We start from the raw sequence: 19870 nt of genomic DNA, 5'->3' as shown, positions 1-19870 counted from the left end.
ATTTTATATATCATATATAATGACGCAGTAACCACAGGCTAAAATCGTCCAAGTTTTCTTTTTATTTCAATTGAGGTTTTTCCTCAATAAAAATAATAAAAAACACATTTAAGACTAGATTTTTTTTAAAAACCTGCCAACATTTGAAACCAAATAAATTTCGGTTCTGAGGTAGGGGCGCAAGTCAAAAAGGTACGCCCTTAAGTAACGCTCCCTCTAGCGTCAAATCCTGGATCCACCCCTGCTAACACTTAACACAACCATTTTTTTTTCATTTTACTTGAAAATTAGGAGTAGGTCCTATTGATGGATGTTTTTCGTCATAATCGTGATAATTTACCGAACACTCATGCAGTATTTATGATCCTAAACTTTTATTATTATAAGATAAATTTCCACGACATCAATCTCTGTATATTAGCGCAGACAAATCTCTCAGCTTCTCAAAGAATTATACGCCCAAAATACACCATTTCGGACAAGAAATTATACAGACAAACCAATTAACATTAGTCAAACCCCCATTTTAAAATTACAAAAACCCAATTCCTGGAAAACAAACTTATCTGTAGCTCTGGATTAACAGTATATGCTATTATACCAGAGGCTTTCAACATGGATATGGAGTTATGTAACATTAAAGTATGAAGTGAATTGCATGAAGGAGTTATTAATGAAAATCCCAACCTGACACAATGTGCCCTAAAATTTTAACCTATGTTCCCTAGTCAATCAGGAGACACAAGTTGTATTAAGGATAATATGGAGATATGAAACCTAATTATGTGATGGTCCTGAACAACTGTGTAAGAAGTATGTGAATTGACTGAATGATATTAGAGTTATTAGTGAAAATGCCAACTTGCCATACAACTTTAACCGGACGCCGACGCCGACGCAGCGCAGACGCCGACCACGACGCCGGGCCAAAAGTAAAGCCTCCCTATTCTTCGAAAAGTCGAGCTTAAAATGAGATATAACTCACTGGTTTTGAATGTCATCGGCTTTTGAAAATCAAAGCGCTTAAAGCGTTAAAAGGTTTCAGTCTGCTACGTTTTGTGAGTATAGTCATGTAATGCCGAATGTAATGGAAAGTGTGAAAAGATTTCTCAGTTTGTCTCAGTAATTTCAGCCCAGATTCTTGAGCATGTTGCATGCATATATGCATATTAATAAACCACCGAGTGACATAGGTTGAGGGCAATTATGTAAATACATCAATAAATATATAGATAACAAAAAGTACGTGGGTGATTCGATCCAGAGGAATTTTGCGCGAGGATTATGTCATTGTAGAAAGAGACATTAAAAATAAATCCTATTAACAAGTATAATTCATTTTGTTAGATGCTTTTGGTTTAGCGGGCATAGTAAATTAAGTACGAACAGTGTATTTTACTAAAAAATGCCTAAATTCTTTAAACCAAAGTTTCAAATAAGGTTTCATATGCAATCGAGTATAACCCCATACTTGTTTTAATTATTTAGGTTTTATACATATTAAATGAGTATTTTAGGTTGTTTCGATTTAATTGAGTATTAGCATAAAACATCATATGATTTTCCGCCTGTATCCAGTAACGATCGTATTAACTCGGCCATCAACGTCAAGATGATTGATACACCAAGGTCACCTTTATTTCGGTTTGGCTCCGACAAAACGATCGGCCAATGCAAATAAATGAGTTATTAGTATTAGGTTTTGGGAGGTTTGTCATAATGACCTGCGAATTTTGGACCCCAGCGGGTTTTTTGTAGAACAAAGCGGGGGTATTCACACTCGCGCGGGTCTCAATAGTAGATATAAGTTATATTAGCACAAAAAACATCTTAAGGGGCATTATCCAGCGACACCAGAAGTGAGATAACACGAAACAAAAAAAAAACCAGCTTATCAGTACTGGGTTTTTCTCCTGCGGGATAAAATTGCCAGATTTTACAGATAATGCTCAATCAAAAAAACGCCTACTTCTGAGCTATTATATTATTGTTATTATTTTAATTATCACTTGATTAAGGATTTTGAAATACACGTCTTTCATTTAAAACCCCCCAGAAAATTTAATGTTTTTTTTACGGGAGAAACAAGCAAAATTAGTTTTGACAATTTATGATATTAAACGCGAAAATTGCGCTTCATTTAAAGCAAAGCCAAATGTTTTCACAAATGTATCTTATTTGTTTATTTGAACTCCAATTTTAATTATGTAAATGATATTATTAAAGGTAATTTGACTAATTTCGAAAGTTATTAAATAGTGTAATGTAACCTTTGAGTTTCTTTTAATAATCTTTCTCTTTTTAAGCGACTTGATACTGCTTGAAAGAAAATTATGAGTAACGTTAATTAGTTTTAACGTCAACATGGTAAAATTGCGTAGAATTGTTTTATTATTGGTACTTGAATGTGACTTTAAACCGGTTTAACACAAACATACAGTATTCAATATAGCTTGAAAATTACGAAATCAATGTGTCAGACGAATGATTTTGTGGTTCATCGAAGATCAACAAAATCACCGAGCTTTGCAGAACGATCAATGACACTAACTTTTGCAAAATGGATATCCCAAACATCCATAGGTAAGCCATATATTTTATTCATTTACATTTTTGTGTGGCTTGTTGAATATGGACAGTTAAGAAGTAGGACAACTCGTTAGTAACTGTACGTTCCAAACGGTATTCTTCATATCCCCACTCGCGGCTCCTGTGAGAGGATGGATGTCACCCGGCCCCTGCGCGTGCCCCCATGCCAACACTTTAAACCAAATAAATTTCGGTTCTGAGGGAGGGGCGCTAGTCAAAAGCACACACCCCCACTTTATGCCCCCTCTTATTTCAAATTCTGGATCCACGAATCATCTGCTAATCCCTAATCCCTAAACGTCTCAACAGGTTTGTGAGAAAGCAGGGTGTTATGAAAAGTATTGAGATTGAATTTAGGGAAGTATTGGATGCTTGTAATAGATTATTTGTATAATATATTACTATCTGTAATTGCAAAATTACTTTGCACAAAATATGCATAAATGATAAAATATGGGACCTTTAACAACTCCTTCTCCCAGATTTAATCCGTTAAATAACAGGTATTACCATTTTCATCAAATTCAGTTTTATGACACTGTTTTGCCTATGTGATCTAGAGGTAGGCGGATGATTGCACTGAAGTGGTCGAAATTAACACAAGCCCGCAAGCCCTGCAATGGTGAAATGTCCTCAAGGCTTGATTAAATTCTGAATTTTATATAGAAGGGCTTGTTAAAAAATGTAATGCCAAGCATTAGTATAAAAGTCGGACTTGTACATCCAAAAGTCTAATTGGATGACTGTGACTCAGTATGTGCATGTTTTGACAGTTTATGCTACTGTTTGGACATTTTGGTAACATAGTTGAACCTGTTAGATGTAATATCTGTCCCTCAGAATAACTGTAGCCATGGTTTTTGTTTTTTCCATGTAAATGTCCTCCTAACTATTACTAAAGTATATGTCACTGTTATGTTGGTCCCTGAATAAGTGTTTCCAAGATGAAATTCTTTTCTATGTTCATATCCTCAGAACTATTTATTTATACTGTATACATGAATGTCAATGTAACGTCAATCTCTGAATAACTGTCCCCATGGGGTGTATCTCTAACTTGTACTTGTCCTTATAACTCTTACTATAGTTTATGTCACTGTTATGTCCATCCCTGAATTACTGTCCTCATCGCGTGTGTCTTTGTAAAATACCATAGATTTTAGAATGACTATTACTATATCGTAAGTCAATGTAATGTCCGTCCCTGAATAAATGTCGCTATTGTGTCATTCTTTGTAAAGTTCATTTTAGATTAACTTTTTATACTATATTGTATATCAATGTAATGCCAGTCCCTGAATAACTGTACCCATTGTGTGATTCTTTATGTTAAGTATGTTATACATGGCGTTTGTCTTTACTTTATAGTGTATAATATAATGTCCGTCCGTCCCTGAACAACTGTCCACATAGTGTGTGTAAATTGCAATGTTCATGTCAGAAATACTATTACTATAGTGCATGTCAATGTAATGTCCGTCACAGGATAATGTCCCTATGTAGCGATTCTGTATAAAGTACATGTCAGGATAACTAATTACGATATTGTATATCAATGTTATGTCCGTCCATACTAAGTCTCCCAATGCCGTGTGTCTTTGCAATGTTCATGTCAGAATAAGAAACTTAAGTGTAAAAATAATACCGAACATTACATACACACGTAAGCATTTTTGCCTTAAACGATTGCATAATTTCACAGTCTGTCTTATTTTAACATTTCGGTTATCGTCAAGCAATTCTCCTTGAAAACATAACAAAATTATATGAGATCAACGCAAAAAGGTCATAAAATAAGTGACCAATGGCAAATTAAAAACGAATCGCTTATTTGTATGCCGGTTACCTTAAACGGTTCACCCAACAAACTCGAAGGAAAATGCCACAGTTTTGACAGTTTTTTTTTATTTTGGATTAAAAATTATTATTAAATTAACACATATTATTATGTAACTCAGAAATTGTATGAAAAACAAATATGGGTGCAACAACCACAAAAAATTCGATCAAAGTTATGAAGAAATGAAAAGCGCAATTAGAAAAAAATATGCAAAAATATATAAGGTTCTTTTAGCCGTATTTTTCATGAAAATCCTTCTACGGCAGTAAAAGATAAACAATTGACACTAAAGAACAAACAAAACCTATGGCTAGAGCTTTTTATTGAACTGTGACCTTGACATTGAACCTTCTTGTTTGGAATGTGGAGTTTGCACGTTGCCTCGATGCGATGAACCATTTACTCAAGTTTCATGGAGCCGACATGACATATAGCCCAAACGTTTACGTAGAACAGTGACATTGACCTTGATCCGTCGCAACTGGAATGGTGATCCTCCATGTCGTCTCGATGTGGTGTTAATTTGACCCGAGTTTCATTAAAACCCTTCAAAGGGTCCAGGAGATACGGAGCGGGCACGAAGTGTGACACACGGACGACTAGACGGACTCTCATTAGGAAGACATGCCAAAACTATGATATCTGAATTACTATCCTTCTACATAAAACGCACTCTCACTTCGTACACTGCTTTGTCAATCACAAATAATGATTCAATGTGTGTATCAATGAAAAAAACAAGTCATTCGTCTTCATATCAAACCGCCATCTTTGGAATCTGGGATTTGCACGTTGTCTCAATGAAATGAACTTTCAACCAAGTTTCTTGAAAACCCTTCAAGGAGTTATAACGATATGGAGCTGACATACAATTTAAGGCTCGAAATATTTGACATTGGGCTCTTATCTTGACCTTGAACCGGCTACCTGGATTGTCTGTTGATTTTTATTCAATTGCTTTAAACAGTTCGGGGAGAAATTATGTTTTACTTTATTCCCATTTTATACGGTATTCATAAAACATCTTAGGTCAATTTCTAAGCTTAGCAATTTTCTAAAAGTTGAGTATCGACCCACTGATCACATAATAAAACAACTCAATGATATCTGAAATACTTTATTTTCATTGATAAGATTAAAGTTATTAGTATAATAATTGTTAAACACACACTTAAGTTAAGAAATGACTTGTAATGAATACCGGCCCTAAAATCTAACATAAGGCTGTATTAAATAAATTGTTTGTTTGGGGTTTACCCACCCATATCTCAATTCTGCCAAAATCCTAACAAAAACCAATAGACAGTCCAAAACATAGTTCTGTTCGGAGCATATCTTTAAGTCAGTTGGGAAGCAATAAACAAACTATATTATAAGGTATAGCCTTTTTTACAGTTCTTTTATTTGAGTGAATAAAGAAGACATAACAATTGTATGTATGGAAGGATATGCGATACTTTATTTGACAAGTTATGTTGTTTTAAAAATGAAAGGAAAAACACAAACCATAATTATTGAAATCGATTAAACATACATATTATGATTTGAAACCAAATTCTTAAACAAGGTAAATACATGTATACATACAGTACATGTCAAAATGATGCTGAATGTCCATTCCCAAATCAATTGAATATGTATTGCATAATAATAAAGCCATATTGACAAAGTATATCACCGCTCCAAAGTTTCGTTTTTTTATTATGATAATTATAACATGAACAAAACAAGTATTGCCATATACATGTATGTAGAAATCCGGTTTGGACATGCCAATTGCTGAATGCCATTTTTCAATTGATCTTTGCTTTTTGCAACTAGCATCTTCGCAAGACGCTGTTTTGATAGTTTCAATTTAGTTAAGTTTAAACTGGTTGATATTACAGCGATTGTGAAAGATATTACAACATTATAGTTATCACTTTCTGATGTTACGCAAAGGTGTCGTCTTATGTTGCTATTTGCCAATTCCAATTGTCCACTCTGTCCATTTAAAAGCATCATTGAAACTGATATTTAACTTATATCGTTGGAAGTCTTTGTTTATTTCTGGACTGAAATAGATTTTTTAAGGTTATCAAACTTCCAAAAGTGCTTATTAGTACCAAAGAACAAAAAAATGGCATTATGTCTATTATCTTTTGGTTAAGTGTTATTTGCGCAGAGCAATTGACAATGAGCAATTAGCAAAAAGCCATCGACAGATAGTATCGAGCGTTTTGTAATGAGCAAATGACAGTTGACATTTTTCAGCCCTTCTCACGAACATGCTTCGTTTGAGCGCATATAGTTTACCCAGGGGTCCACATGACTGTTTATTGTCGTTAAACATTTCATAAAGAAGTATTACCAAAGGCAGACGTATTTATCAAAAGGAACAATTGGTAATAAACAATTGACAAGTATCAATAAGAAATTGGAATGTCCCAACTGGCTTTTCATATTTTGACTTTAACTTCATGTTAGGCACTGCGGAATCAATTTTCAAAACGCAGCGTGTCATCTTCGATAGAGCTCGTTTCCTCACCCCCGTCACTCAGATCTAGCTGAGCAGATAGAGCTCGGAACATCTCAGCTTTTGTTGCCTGCTCCTCTGTTTCCATGCCATCGGGCACCTGCGCATCGTCGTTCTCGTCTCCGGAACCAATTTGGAAACATCCGTAGTCCAGCTTGACGTTTTTCTCTACCCCCTTTCAAAAACAAATTGATATTCGAAATTAAATGACAAGATATTCGTGATATGTTCTTCAGAAATCGAATTTTACAACTCAAACCCTAGAATTTAATATATTGCCATCATTGATGCAAAGAGAACATTATCCAGGCGGTGATTGAACCCACGCCTGCTATCCTCGGAGGGAGGAAGACGTCTCATCGCTGGATCATTTTCACCCTTATCATATTATAAAATATTAAAAACGGTAGTCGAAATGCCAGTGAAATGCCTGCTTTGTGGATACCTTGATAACGGCCTTGCCCTCCAGGGCGGCGCACATATGCTTGTGTTTGGTGCAGATTTTGTACAGTTTAATGCAGATCTTGCTACCAGGAACCAGCGAAGACGCCGAGAAACATTCCTCCACTTCATTCATGTTCACTGAAATACGAAACGAATAGACTTTAATTTAATTTCAGGGTTTTCATCCATTAACGCCGACCAGCCTTTTAAGTTATATTCATGAAAAACATTTTTTACCAGATTTCTTGAAGGGCATATTAATGGATAACCATAAAAAACGATTAACAATTATTTAGTTTGACGAAAAGTTCTGTTTCAGCAACTCGTAAACAATCAAAATAAATATTCAAGCTGAAATAGATGAATCAATAGAATAACAAATATCGCGTTCAAAAAGACTAATTAAATAATTAAGATGCACGGAAATAGATATTAAATCTCGCAATATTTTTCGTTGAATTTCGAATGAAAACACATTATTCTAATGTACAAAGTACTACCAATTTTCAAAAAAAATGAAAAAGTAACACACACACAAATGCTGTGTTTTTTACTCTTTGGCAATGAATGAGTTAAGGTGTTGGATCGCGATACATTGTTTTTTGAAAATGATGAGTGTCCTTGAGGAAGAGAGTTACCCATTAATTCTGAACCGTAGACCAAACACTGGAAAACTGGTAACATAACTGAAGCGAAGATGTGTAGAAATGTACACCATGATATCGATGCATTTTGTATCTATATCAAATAGTAAATCCTTAGAATTGTATATAATGATGCTGTCTGTATATATATAAGAAATAGTAGATGCCTAGAATTTTACACGATGCTTCGTAAAGAGGGTGTAATCGAACGCCTGTGTCCTTATCGAAGAGAGAGTTAACATTCACACTTAAGAAGATAGAGTACTCGTCAGCCTGAGGGTAGAAGTCTTGAGTAATAAGTAAGAATAAGGGGGTGAATAATGATCTTTGTATAAGAATGCCTGTGTCCTTATAGAAAAGAGTAACCATTCACACGGAAGAAGAGATAGTACATGTCTGTCTGAGAGTAGGTCTTGAGTAATAAGTAAAGATAAGAGGGTGAATAATAATTTATGTATACGTACGGTCTGTGTCCTTGTGGAAGAGAGAGTACCCATTCACACTGAAGTAGACCGAGTACTCATTTACATGAGGGTGGTAGTCCACGTTCACACAAGCTGGTGGAAGAGACAGGAGTTAGATTATTGTTGGTCAAATTAATCAATTTTAAAGTATCGAGCTGGGATTATAGAGTTCTATAAATAGAAAGTAATCATTATAAAATGAGATATTTTATGTACGTGTAATGTTTATAACATAGCTACACAATTATTATAAGTCAATTCAATTCTAATTTCTATCAGTTATGATTACAAATGATTAAGTTTGAAGACGTCACGAAGTAGCCGGCAAATACAATTTATTCCCGGGTCTCTTTAAATGTTTCTGAAGTACCTGTAATTGACTTGTGAATGGTCCCTTCTTATGTCAAAGCTTATACTCAAGAAAAACACTTCAATATCTATTTTACGAAGCCAATCCGTCTTAAGTGAGATTTGATTGTTAAGTTATATCCTACTTTGATATCCGTTCTTTTAAGTTCTGTCTACTTTTAATCGGTTAATCAACGCATGCAGGAAACGATAACACAACGAGAGTACAAAACAGAATCAAACATTCAATTTAAAAACACAACTTGCTCACTTTTCTCTAACACTCATTCTCCTGATTACAATCAAACTTAACTCAAATAGTATCCGTATTTTAGCCTTACCGTTCAAGTGATATTTCTTCCCGCGTACGTGCATCGTCCTCTGAACACAACAACTAGCTCCGGAACTATGCGACTGACACCAAGGAGCCGGATCCTTCACATTGTTCCCTTTAGGTATCCACCAAAAACCAGGCAGTTCAATTACAATGTCTGTAAATTTCATTTTTATCTAATATTGTTCTATTTCGATTTTTTAAACCTATTTTGTAAAAAATGCCTAAACATGTGTATTTTTAGATTGAACTTAAAGTAATTTCTCACGGGTTTCTTGCATTTTGTACGAATTTCTTGACATAAGTTTTCAATAAATGCATTCGGTTGAATAATTGTTAATAAGGAATGTCCTTAATATATACGGACTTGGTCAACACCATTTAGTGAAAAGCGGCTGACTGCAGATTTACCTAATAAGAGTACAGCAAATTTGAAAAATGCTGTCATCCCATTTGACAGCCAGCGGCAAGAGAGAAAAATATGTTATTGTGGATTTATTAAAACATACTTGATTCAATAATAAAATATCATGAAATGTTCAAAACAGAGCTCTATTGTTAATATATAGTTAAAATATGTGACAGAGAAAGCTATATTTTGCCCAAAAGCGTTACGCCAATATTGAAAATTGAATTATTTCAATCTTAAATTTACAAAATTAAGTTCAAACTGGTATTTGTTACTAGTAATAAAGTAAGTTATATATCTCAAATTCATCATAATTTTACAGAAATCGTTGCCAAATATAAAAGTGTTAAGGACTAAGTTTGATATGTTTCCAAAACTACAAACCTTCCGTTGCCTTTGGTTTCACATCGTCAGCAGCCGGTGCACCTATCGTGAGTAAAAAAGGCGTATCTATAGCACGCAATATGGTTCTAGAAATCAAGCTACAAGAGAGTTGTTTTGTGCCGTTTTTTACTGTCAGCTTATTTACTTAAAAAATACGTTTCTATATCACGCAACATGGTTCTAGAAAGCAAGCTACAAGATAGTTGTTTTGTGCCGTTTTTTACTGTCAGCTTATTTACTCAAGGTGTTGTACGATACATTTTCTAGTGATAATTGTAAGTGATCTTAATGTTTTCCTACATATAGTGGTATGCACTATACCACGCCTCCAGCATGAATGACGCAACACCATTGGTCCAGGCCTGGCTATGCGGTGCCCCATATGTTTCCTTATAGGGTCAATAATCTTTTATTTATCGTAAGAACAATGGATTCTTTTTTCCAAGTCCGATGAAAAGATAAAGCATTTTCCAGATACTGATGGTGTCTTGTTCAATATCTTAATAGGTTGTTGACGTGATATATCCGTTGCGGGTTATTAGCTACGTAACTCATATTATAGCTATGTTTTACTGGTGGTAGGGGAGAATATGGGTTCAAGCATGATGTTTACCGACAAGGAACCATATTAAAAAAGAATCTTTATAAAAATGTATAGTGATTGCAAAACATAGGTCGAAAATCTTTCCAAAATTAAGGTTAAAATCCCCCGGACGAAATCCCTCGGACATAATCCCGTTACAAATCCCCAACATTTATTTTGCAGATATTTGCTTTTGTTTTCAATCAAATGTACGTTTAAAGGCATTGTTAAATGTAATGATATCTGATATTTACAATTTGTACAATATATTTGGAAATAATAATGGCAGGAAACTATTGTATCATATAGGGGAATTTTGTCCGACTAAACAAAATGGGTAGTAGGATTATGTCCGTCCCTCTATAAAACACCTACCTGGGCTAAACCACCATCCTAATCTATCGTCTGGTCATATGTAAAACACAAACATGAAAAAGTAGAAAATCATAAATATAGTAAAGTTTTGACTTTTTTACTTTATATCGTTATTGCATTAAATTATTTTAAGTTTGGTCTTAGGATTTTGGGGAATTACGAGTACTCGGAGAAATCAAATAAGTAAGTCAAAATCACTTGTGAACAGAACGGGAACCGAAATTTACTTTTAACAAAAATCAACAGATTGTAAATAATATAGAGGTTGAGGTATTTGAAAGTTGTTGCGAAATATCTCATTCATTCGCGCTTTTATCATTTGTACATACCTTAGTGACCTAGCTCACAAAGAATAATCTACTTATACACGTGACATTCAACCCGCGTACAATGTTTACAGACTTAGATGACGTAGTGCACAAAAAAGAATTTAATAGGTACTCGTTCCAGTATAAGTAGTGTTTAAAAAACCTCTCTATTATCCATACGTATTGCCGTGTGGCCATTTCTATAAGATTTAAACGAACCTTTTTTGGATTTTTCTCCTCCGGCGAGCAAGTTCGATCCATCACGCTTCGTGTTAACTGGATTATAATAATTCAATACATTCATTTCTTTATAGGTAAGTCATCCATCATAAGGATTCAAGGTTATGTTGAATCATTTTAGATATAAACATCTATTTCCATTTCCAATTAATACTAATCAATTATATTTTAATGTATTAGGTTTTTGTTTGGATTACATATTGAATGACAACATAATGATGCTATATTATGATAAATATATTGAAGAGAGCAGAAATATTGTAAAATGTAATGACATTTTACATTATACAGTTTTTAAAATGTGTATGGCAAATAACCTTCTAAAATGGCAATTTACCATCATATGTGGGACGGGGGAGGGGGGGGGGTTAAACGAAAATGTGTGTTGGGATTTTGTCCGTCTCCCGAATTTAACACCTACCATTAGCTCCAGTCCACCATCCCACGTCTTTGTCTGGTCATATGTAAAAAAGAATACGCATATGAAAATGTAGTCAATAATACATCTAGTTATTGATACAATTATTTACAAAGTTTGTTGATTACATTCTTGAAAATGTTGTCTTTTGATTTTGGGGAAACGCGAGTACACGCAGGAAAGAAATATGTGCGGTGAAATCACATGCAAACAGCACGGGAATTGAAATTTACTTATAAAGTGTTTATAATAAAGATCACGAAAAAGCAGAAGACTTTCTTGTTCTTGTTGTTCGCGCTATCGTACCTGACATTCAAAACGTGTACACTGTACACATTCTTAGATGACAAATTGCACAAAAATTAGTCCACAAGTTCACATACATTGATGACGTATTGCACAAGCAGACGTCTACACTTACACGTAACAGTACGAGTAGTGGTTGAAAACCTCTCTAATATTCATATATACTGCCGTGTGGCCATGTTATGTAAGACTTATACTAACCTGTTTTAGAGTTTTCTCCTCTGGCGGGCAAGTTCAATCCAGCATGCTTCATGTTATCTGCATAAGTGATTAATACTTTTATTGTTTCTTAAAGCTGATATTAGTCTATGGATAACAGTTGAAATTAGTGATTCAAATATTCAAAAAAGTTACCATCGGAATCACAAAATTACAGATACAATTACAAGCGTTAAAAAGGCAGTTATGTTTGATTAATAACACTACAGAGACAAGACCAGAAGTCAAAACATTATAAGTTAATACGATTACTTTAACGGAATACAACATTTTCATAATCTAAAAAGGCTATTTCAGGGACCGACGGCGAAAGGTTAAAATGTTGTATAAGGACCTTATTACTTAAGCTATTTTAGCACCTCATGTCTAGAGATATTATAAGCACCTAATATCTAGAGCTATCTAAGCACCTTATGTCTAGAGCTATTTTAAACATCTTATGTCTAGAGCTATTTTAAGCACCTTATGTCAAGAAATATTTTAGCACCTTATGTCTTGAGCTATTTTAAGCACCTTATGTCTAGAGCTATTTTTAATGCATAACGTATACAGCGTTTTTAGAACCTAATGTCTAGAGCTATTTAAGCACATTATGACTAGAGCTAAGATAAGCACATTATGACTAGAGCTATTTTCAATACACTACGTTCACAGTGTTTTATATTACCTTATGTCTAGAGCTATTTTAAGCACCTTATTAAAAGTAATATCTACAGCTTATTTTAGAACATCACGTCTAGAACTGTTTTGTGAAATATTATCTTAAATTAGAATATAGATTATACGGACCCTTTTGAGAATTCAGCCGCCTTGTGGGCCAATTCCATCCAACACGTTTTTTGTTTACTGCAAAATTAATTGAGGTCAAACATATCAATTCTTCCAGTCAGATAGTTACGGTTTCCTCGCACATAGGCGAAAAACCCCGACGTCAACTTGAGTTTACTGGCGAATAGGACTTGAGTAAAATTCGTTCCAATTAGAGTATGTATAGAGCAAATCGTTGGTGGTGTTCCATGGAAAAATACAGTTGAAAGCCCAGTAGCCAAAACTTTGACAAAATTACCTCAACGAAATAAAACATTTACATGACCTAGAAAGGACCCGACGGTGATGGGTTAATAAGACAAACTGTAAACATTTTCATTAAGTATATTAAGACTAGAGCTATTTTTGTTATTTATTTCTTGAGGTTTTTTTTGCACCTTAGGACTAGATATGTTTTAGCACTCTACGTCTACAGCTGTTTTGTGATATCTTATCTAAATTAAGGACGATAAATCATACGAACCATTTTTGGACTTCAGTTGCCTAGAGGCCCAATTCCATCCAACACGTTTCATGTCTTCTACAAAATGAATCGTAATACAAACGTATTATTTTTCAGTCTGATACGTTATGACACTCGAGCGAAAATGTTTCAATAACCCGGAAAACATACAAATTATATGTACGTTTTCGTACTCTATATTTGATAATGGAAGCAGTGTTTAAGTTGAAAAATGTTAATAAAACACCAGAAATGAAACATTTTTTGAAAACTTTAACTCGGCACGGAATGCCGAGCAATACGTTTAGAATGTAAACGTTACATACACTGTATGCATTAGTACCAAATTATCTTAAATCTTGTCGACAAATTGAAACCACCATTTCCTTTGTATTCGTGGAAATTCGCCGATTTAAAAAAAATGATTTTTTGATACTTCATACATTCCCGTTGCATTTACATATTAATCTTTTGATATGTGCCTTTAATACATTACACTGAAATACAAGAACAGAGCCTCGACAGATATCGCCTGATCGATCTTAACGGGAGACATGGGATCCCCTTCAGTGTTTACTAGATTAGGAAACAATTATCGATTTTTTTGCCCGATCATAAAAAAGCCACTTTTACCAAAGGTATATATCTGATGTGTCATGCTTGTATGATGTGCGAGGAATGCCACAAATCCGCTGAATCATCATTTAGATTTACTTCGTAACCCATATAAACAAACATTTGCCAAAAGTTACCATTACGATAAAACTAATCACGGTACATCTTTAAGAAGTATATCTCTATATACAAACCTTCATCATCATCATCATCATCGTTGTCGACATCTGTCTTCTCCTGGAATCCAAGTTGTTCCAAAATGTCTTCTACGTCAACGTCGTCTTCTGTTGCGCTTCCTAGTCCGTCGAACATACCATCAACATCGCCTTTAACAGTTGTTTTTTTCAAATATAACAGTACAACAATAGGAATTGACATGGATTGGAAAACAAGCAAATCAATTGCTTATACTAATACATTTTCATGTAGGAGTGTACAGTTCCGAAATGCACAGAAAATCAGTGTATGATATGTACAGTAGGATGAAAAAAAATATTATAAGTAAGCCTAGTGATATATTTTTACAAGAACTGTTTAAGCTATTTTACATTTATCTTGAATATTTTTAGTAAAATAAAAAAGCGCAAAAGTTTTCTGCCACACTCACTGTTTGAGGAAGAGCGATCGACACACCAATGAGGGTCAAATTTAGGCGTCAAAACGCATTAATGGAGCAATAAATCTCTGGACTTTTAAACGCACGCTTAAATTAGCATCTGGGGTAAGGCATCATAACGGGAAAAAATCTAGGTAAATGATGGATATAACGATCAAGCATTAACTGATATCTTTGACAATGAGTGAAATATTGCTACACAGTTTCAACGGCATCGCAAGCACAGTGGGAGGGGGGAGGGGGGATAATATTCCTTCTGTGAAGGTCATAATTTAATGAGCTACATCGTAGTCGCCGAGTAGGGTGATTTACTTGATGCTGTCTGCTTCCACCATTATACAAGAGCTGTGGTTTCTCTGATTCTGTGTTAAGTTGGGATTTGAATGCGCTGAAAGTATGTTTGTTTCTTATATCTTCAGGAAGCTAATTCCACTGACGAACAGCTAGGGACAGAAATGAAGGAGCATAAGCTTGAGTGTTACATGGGATGACTAAAACATCTGCGATATTTCGTAGGACAAATGGTTGAGCTCATGGCTGGAGAATCAGATGTTTGAGATGTTCGGGAGAAAGACCCATCTTAAAGAACAAAACGATGCGATATTTGCATCTCCTTTCCGCCAACATATCCCAGTTAAAATCAGACAAAACTCTGTCAACACTACACAGTTTGGTAGCACCGTTTACAATTCAAGCCGCCTCGTGTTGGGTAGCTGCAATGGCATTTTTAGTTCATTACTACAATTGTCCATGCGACATTGACAGACTGGAGTAGAGGTTTAATTAAATTGACATACATTTTATCTAAGGCTGGACGAGATAAAAAAAAATAACAGTCCTAAGAATACCAATAACATGCCATGCCTTGTTGATGTTTGAAGATATTTGAGAGTATCATTTGCCAACTGAAAATGTTTTTCTATTTAAAAAAAATCTTTAGATTTGTCATAATTTTAAATTAATTTCAAAAGAATTTATAAATTTGAATATTTATAATTGGCACACTTCTGTTCGTCACTCATCATTTACTGGCAAATGACCAGAACCACTTATCCGGTATACAAGAACACGACACTGTCCACCAATGTTACTGTGTCATTGTCAATTTTAAATAAGTGACAATGTTTCCGTGACCTTTATATTAATTTATTAGGTTGTTCGGTTAGCGCAGTGGTTAGCGCACTCGCTTCTCACCTAGGCGACCCGGGTTCGATTCCCGGCTCGGGCGCATGTGAGTTTGGTTCGTGGTCACCAAGCCGGACAAGTGGGTTTTCTCCGGGTTCTCTGGTTTCCCCCACAACACAAAACCGCACTCTCGCGTAAAATCGTGCCAACGAGAGTGATTAATATAATAATGTTGTAATAACTTGTTTCACAATCGTTGCAAAATAAATATGTTTAAACTAAACTGAAACTGACACAACAACTGTATTCAAATAAAGTCAATATTAAAAAGAAACATATTTGCAATGTGCATATAGTCGACAATTGAAAGAGTTTTCTGATACAAAATATCAAAAGCAGAAGCTTACCTTTGCCATTCTCCAAAATCTGCTGGAGCTGGTCCTTGGTCAATCCTTGGACGCTGGCCACAAGAATAACGCCCAGCAACAGAACACATAAAAACGTGGACATCGTTTTGTCTGCTTTCAGGTAAAACTTCGACTAGACACAAACAGACGTTCGAGCCGTGGTAATATTACGTGCGATAGTTATCGAAAAGTGTTCTTTCCGTATCTTGTCATTAAAGTTTTCAATTGGCCGTGTGAGGTTTATTGATAATTCATAAATAAGTGCTTCGTTGCAATATTTTATCCGTTGATCTAAGATCGCTTTATTTTGAGTGTTTAGCTACTGTTTACTTGCATGTATAATAATGTTTAAAGAAAAAGGCTGATTTATAAGCACATGGCCTGAACTCGTATTTCACTTATTTCAAGCATATTCATTTCATTCTTTTTTGTCCTTTATAAATTTTATATTTTTTTATACTGTTGAACCCCGTTGGTTCGAACTCACAGGGACCGGCGAAAATACATCGAGCATCGGGAAATTTGAGCAAAACGGTTCTGTTATCATCTAATAGAAACAATCGGCCCATTACATCCTGTTCGAGCCAACGAGGAAATCGAACCGAGCGAGTTCAAGCCAACGGGAACCGGCTGTATAAACAAGTGTTTAATGAGTATGCAGTAACGTTTGCCTACAAACTTCGCGCTTGTTCAGAACAACTACAATAATTTTTCATTTTATATCTCTTTTTGAAATATAATGGACTAAAAAAAATGTTTTGTGTAAAAAAGAGAATGCCAGAAGTTAATATTTCATTCGCGCCTACAACCGAAATTTAGCTTTGTTGCTCACTCGCTGAAATATATAACGATCTTTGTTAACTTACATCGAAACAAACAACTACCCTTCTGTGCTTACACAGGCCAATTTTGTGATAATGATAAACGCAGTATTATTGCCCCTTGGGAGTTCAAAGGATAGGAGATTGACCTCATACGAATAACGTACCTTTTGTGCCTCTTACTAGTAGTAATGTATAAAATATGAGGTGCACCTCTAAATCAATCGATCAATCAATCGATCAATCAATCGATCAATCAATCAATCAATCAATCAAAAACAGCATCTTCTTTGCTTATGTATTTATGTCGAATTTGATTATGATATTGCTAGAAGTAAGGGAAATAATAGTTTATAACTGAATTACTTTCTCAATTAGGATTGTCCCCCTTACCGGAAATTTGCATGCTTTAATAGTTACTGCCACAGTGGCTTGATTACAGGAGATCATATTATTCCATGTAGCCAAAATACATCAGTTTAATTAGCCTAAGTTATACTTTACGCATACTAGAACATGCATATCACCAATGTATTGCATTTATATAGATGATATACATGATCAATTATGTGAAAAATATAATCTATAGTTTTTATCATAATCCAAGTGAAGGTAAACATAAGTTTCAACGTTCTAATAAGTGATTGAAATTAGCGACAGTTTAAGATAAATGTACTTAATAATAAGGTCTATAGCGTATTCGCCTTCAGTAAACTTAGTATTACGCTATAGATGCAGTGTATAAAATAGCAAGGGGAGTAACTATACATATGCATATAGGAATGGCGTACTGGAGTTGTCTGTTGCTTGGCGCTATACTACAACCCTTGACAAACTGCGCCTGACTGGCGACCAGTCACAATTAGTTTCTTTACAACAAAGTTTAAGAAAGGTTGAAAACTAATGTTTTATTACTAAACGTTCACTTTTCTTACATTCTAAAAGTTATCAATATACATATGTCCATAGGAAATTATAAACACGTGTCCTTGAAGACGGAACCTTTTGACACCGTTTTATTGAAATTTGGGAATATTTTGTGTCCTGGATTTAGCTAAGATTGACCATGAACCAAATCATTGCTTAAAATAAGATGTTACAAACAAATCAAGTTATTGGTATACTTTATTGGACATTTATTAATTGAATTGAGTATGGGTTCACTCAAAATAAACAGTTTTAGGCTTTGTTCGCTTGAGCATCTATTAAACAATCTAATTGTATATGCGTCAAGTTTTATTCTTAATTTTGAAATGATAGCATATTCAACTATTTCGTATTTGACACGATACCGGGACAATCGTAATAACACTACTTGACAATTAACGACAAAATATGCCAAAACTCGCCTAATATTGACCAAATTCGGCCAATTGGAGTTTCTGCCGTTTTGATTGGCTCCTTAACTCGCCAAATACGGGATTAGAGGAATGGACAATGTTCATTGGCAGTCGAAACTAGCCCTAATATGTAAATGCTAAAACTTATTTTAAAAGGCAGCCATTTTGTTTTCCGTTTTACCGACTGTTTTGAAAATTGGGTGCCTGGTTTAAAACGTATTTGGAATTACTTGCCTACTAGATACTTCAACAACTTTGTACGGCTTGATATTACAGTTGTGGTTAACCTGTTAGTGGATTTTTACGAAAATTATTCGTTTGGAAACCGACAAAATGGACGACGAAGGTAAAAACAATTTTGATCTCTGGCAAACGATTGACGAAATAATCGCAGATATGTGTAGATGTGCCACCAGGATTCAACTAAATATGGGAAAAACACCGCTATGAAGACAGTCAAGTATGGAACAGCCTCCCAAAGGAATACAGGTGCCCCCAAAACTACCTGGAATTAAGAAGGCTGATCTGCACCTTGACATGGCCCTCTTGTAAATGCTTAATGTGCAATTAATCTTTTATAACTATAAAGAAGAAATTGTGATTTATAGGTGTTTCACGGAATATCTGTTATCCTTTGTCTCATTGGAAAAGGAGTTATGTTTTTAGTGAGATGACCTACACCCACTGGACAAGCTGTAACATTCAAATACCAGAAACGATTTTAGCGGGCATTTTGAATATAAATGAGTAATAATCAAATAAAAAAAAGAAGGACTTTATTATATAAAATATAAATTTACGATTATTTCAAATGAATATAACATCCGTCGAACACATACAACTACTAGTGTTTTTTCGGCAATTTTGTTAAGGTGTTACGATTTGGCATTATCAGTTATTACTCTTACATGCTGGTAGGTGCTGATATGGTCAAGACAGTGGCCGGGCAGAGATTTGGATGGCTACCTGTAGGTAGGGATTGACCCAATCTAAGGAGCAATGATGCCTTTGTACGCTACTGTTTCTGAAAATACCGGCAAATTTGTATTTGTATGTATGACTATAATAACGAACGGCTTTTGTAAATACTTGTTCCACCTTTTGTACCTATATAAAACTACATCATGCTTCCAACATTTATAACGCAACGCCATTGGTTCAGGACTGATCACGCGGTGACCTCATATTTTCCAATATTGGTTCACCAAATCTATATCGTACCAACATGGCGTCTATTTTCCGATTCCGATGAATAT

General features: G+C 34.7%; 1 protein-coding gene across 4 annotated transcripts; it reads right to left on the bottom strand.

Moving 5' to 3' along the window:
* Nucleotides 1-5533: 5533 nt before the first annotated feature.
* LOC128207565 (uncharacterized) lies at nt 5534-16647 on the bottom strand. Of its 4 annotated transcripts, none has more exons than XM_052910581.1 (13): nt 16454-16647; nt 14500-14601; nt 13712-13768; nt 13210-13266; nt 12403-12459; nt 11899-11931; nt 11457-11513; nt 10930-10959; nt 9972-10013; nt 9186-9335; nt 8497-8589; nt 7390-7526; nt 5534-7119 (listed from the first exon to the last, which is right to left on the bottom strand). In XM_052910581.1, the coding sequence occupies exons 1-13, from the start codon at nt 16554-16556 to the stop codon at nt 6907-6909; spliced, it is 1131 nt and encodes a 376-aa protein (XP_052766541.1). In that variant the 5' UTR covers nt 16557-16647; the 3' UTR covers nt 5534-6906. The 4 variants fall into 4 exon arrangements, with proteins under 4 accessions (XP_052766541.1, XP_052766539.1, XP_052766542.1 ...); XM_052910579.1 differs by having other exon boundaries at nt 14500-14631; nt 16454-16645; XM_052910582.1 differs by having other exon boundaries at nt 9186-9293; nt 14500-14631; nt 16454-16644.
* Between the last annotated feature and the right edge of the window lie 3223 nt (nt 16648-19870).

The sequence above is a fragment of the Mya arenaria genome, chromosome 11, assembly GCF_026914265.1.
Source record: "Mya arenaria isolate MELC-2E11 chromosome 11, ASM2691426v1".
In the NCBI taxonomy this organism is placed as follows: Eukaryota; Metazoa; Mollusca; class Bivalvia; order Myida; family Myidae; genus Mya; species Mya arenaria.
This window is presented reverse-complemented; position numbering and strand designations above follow the sequence as displayed.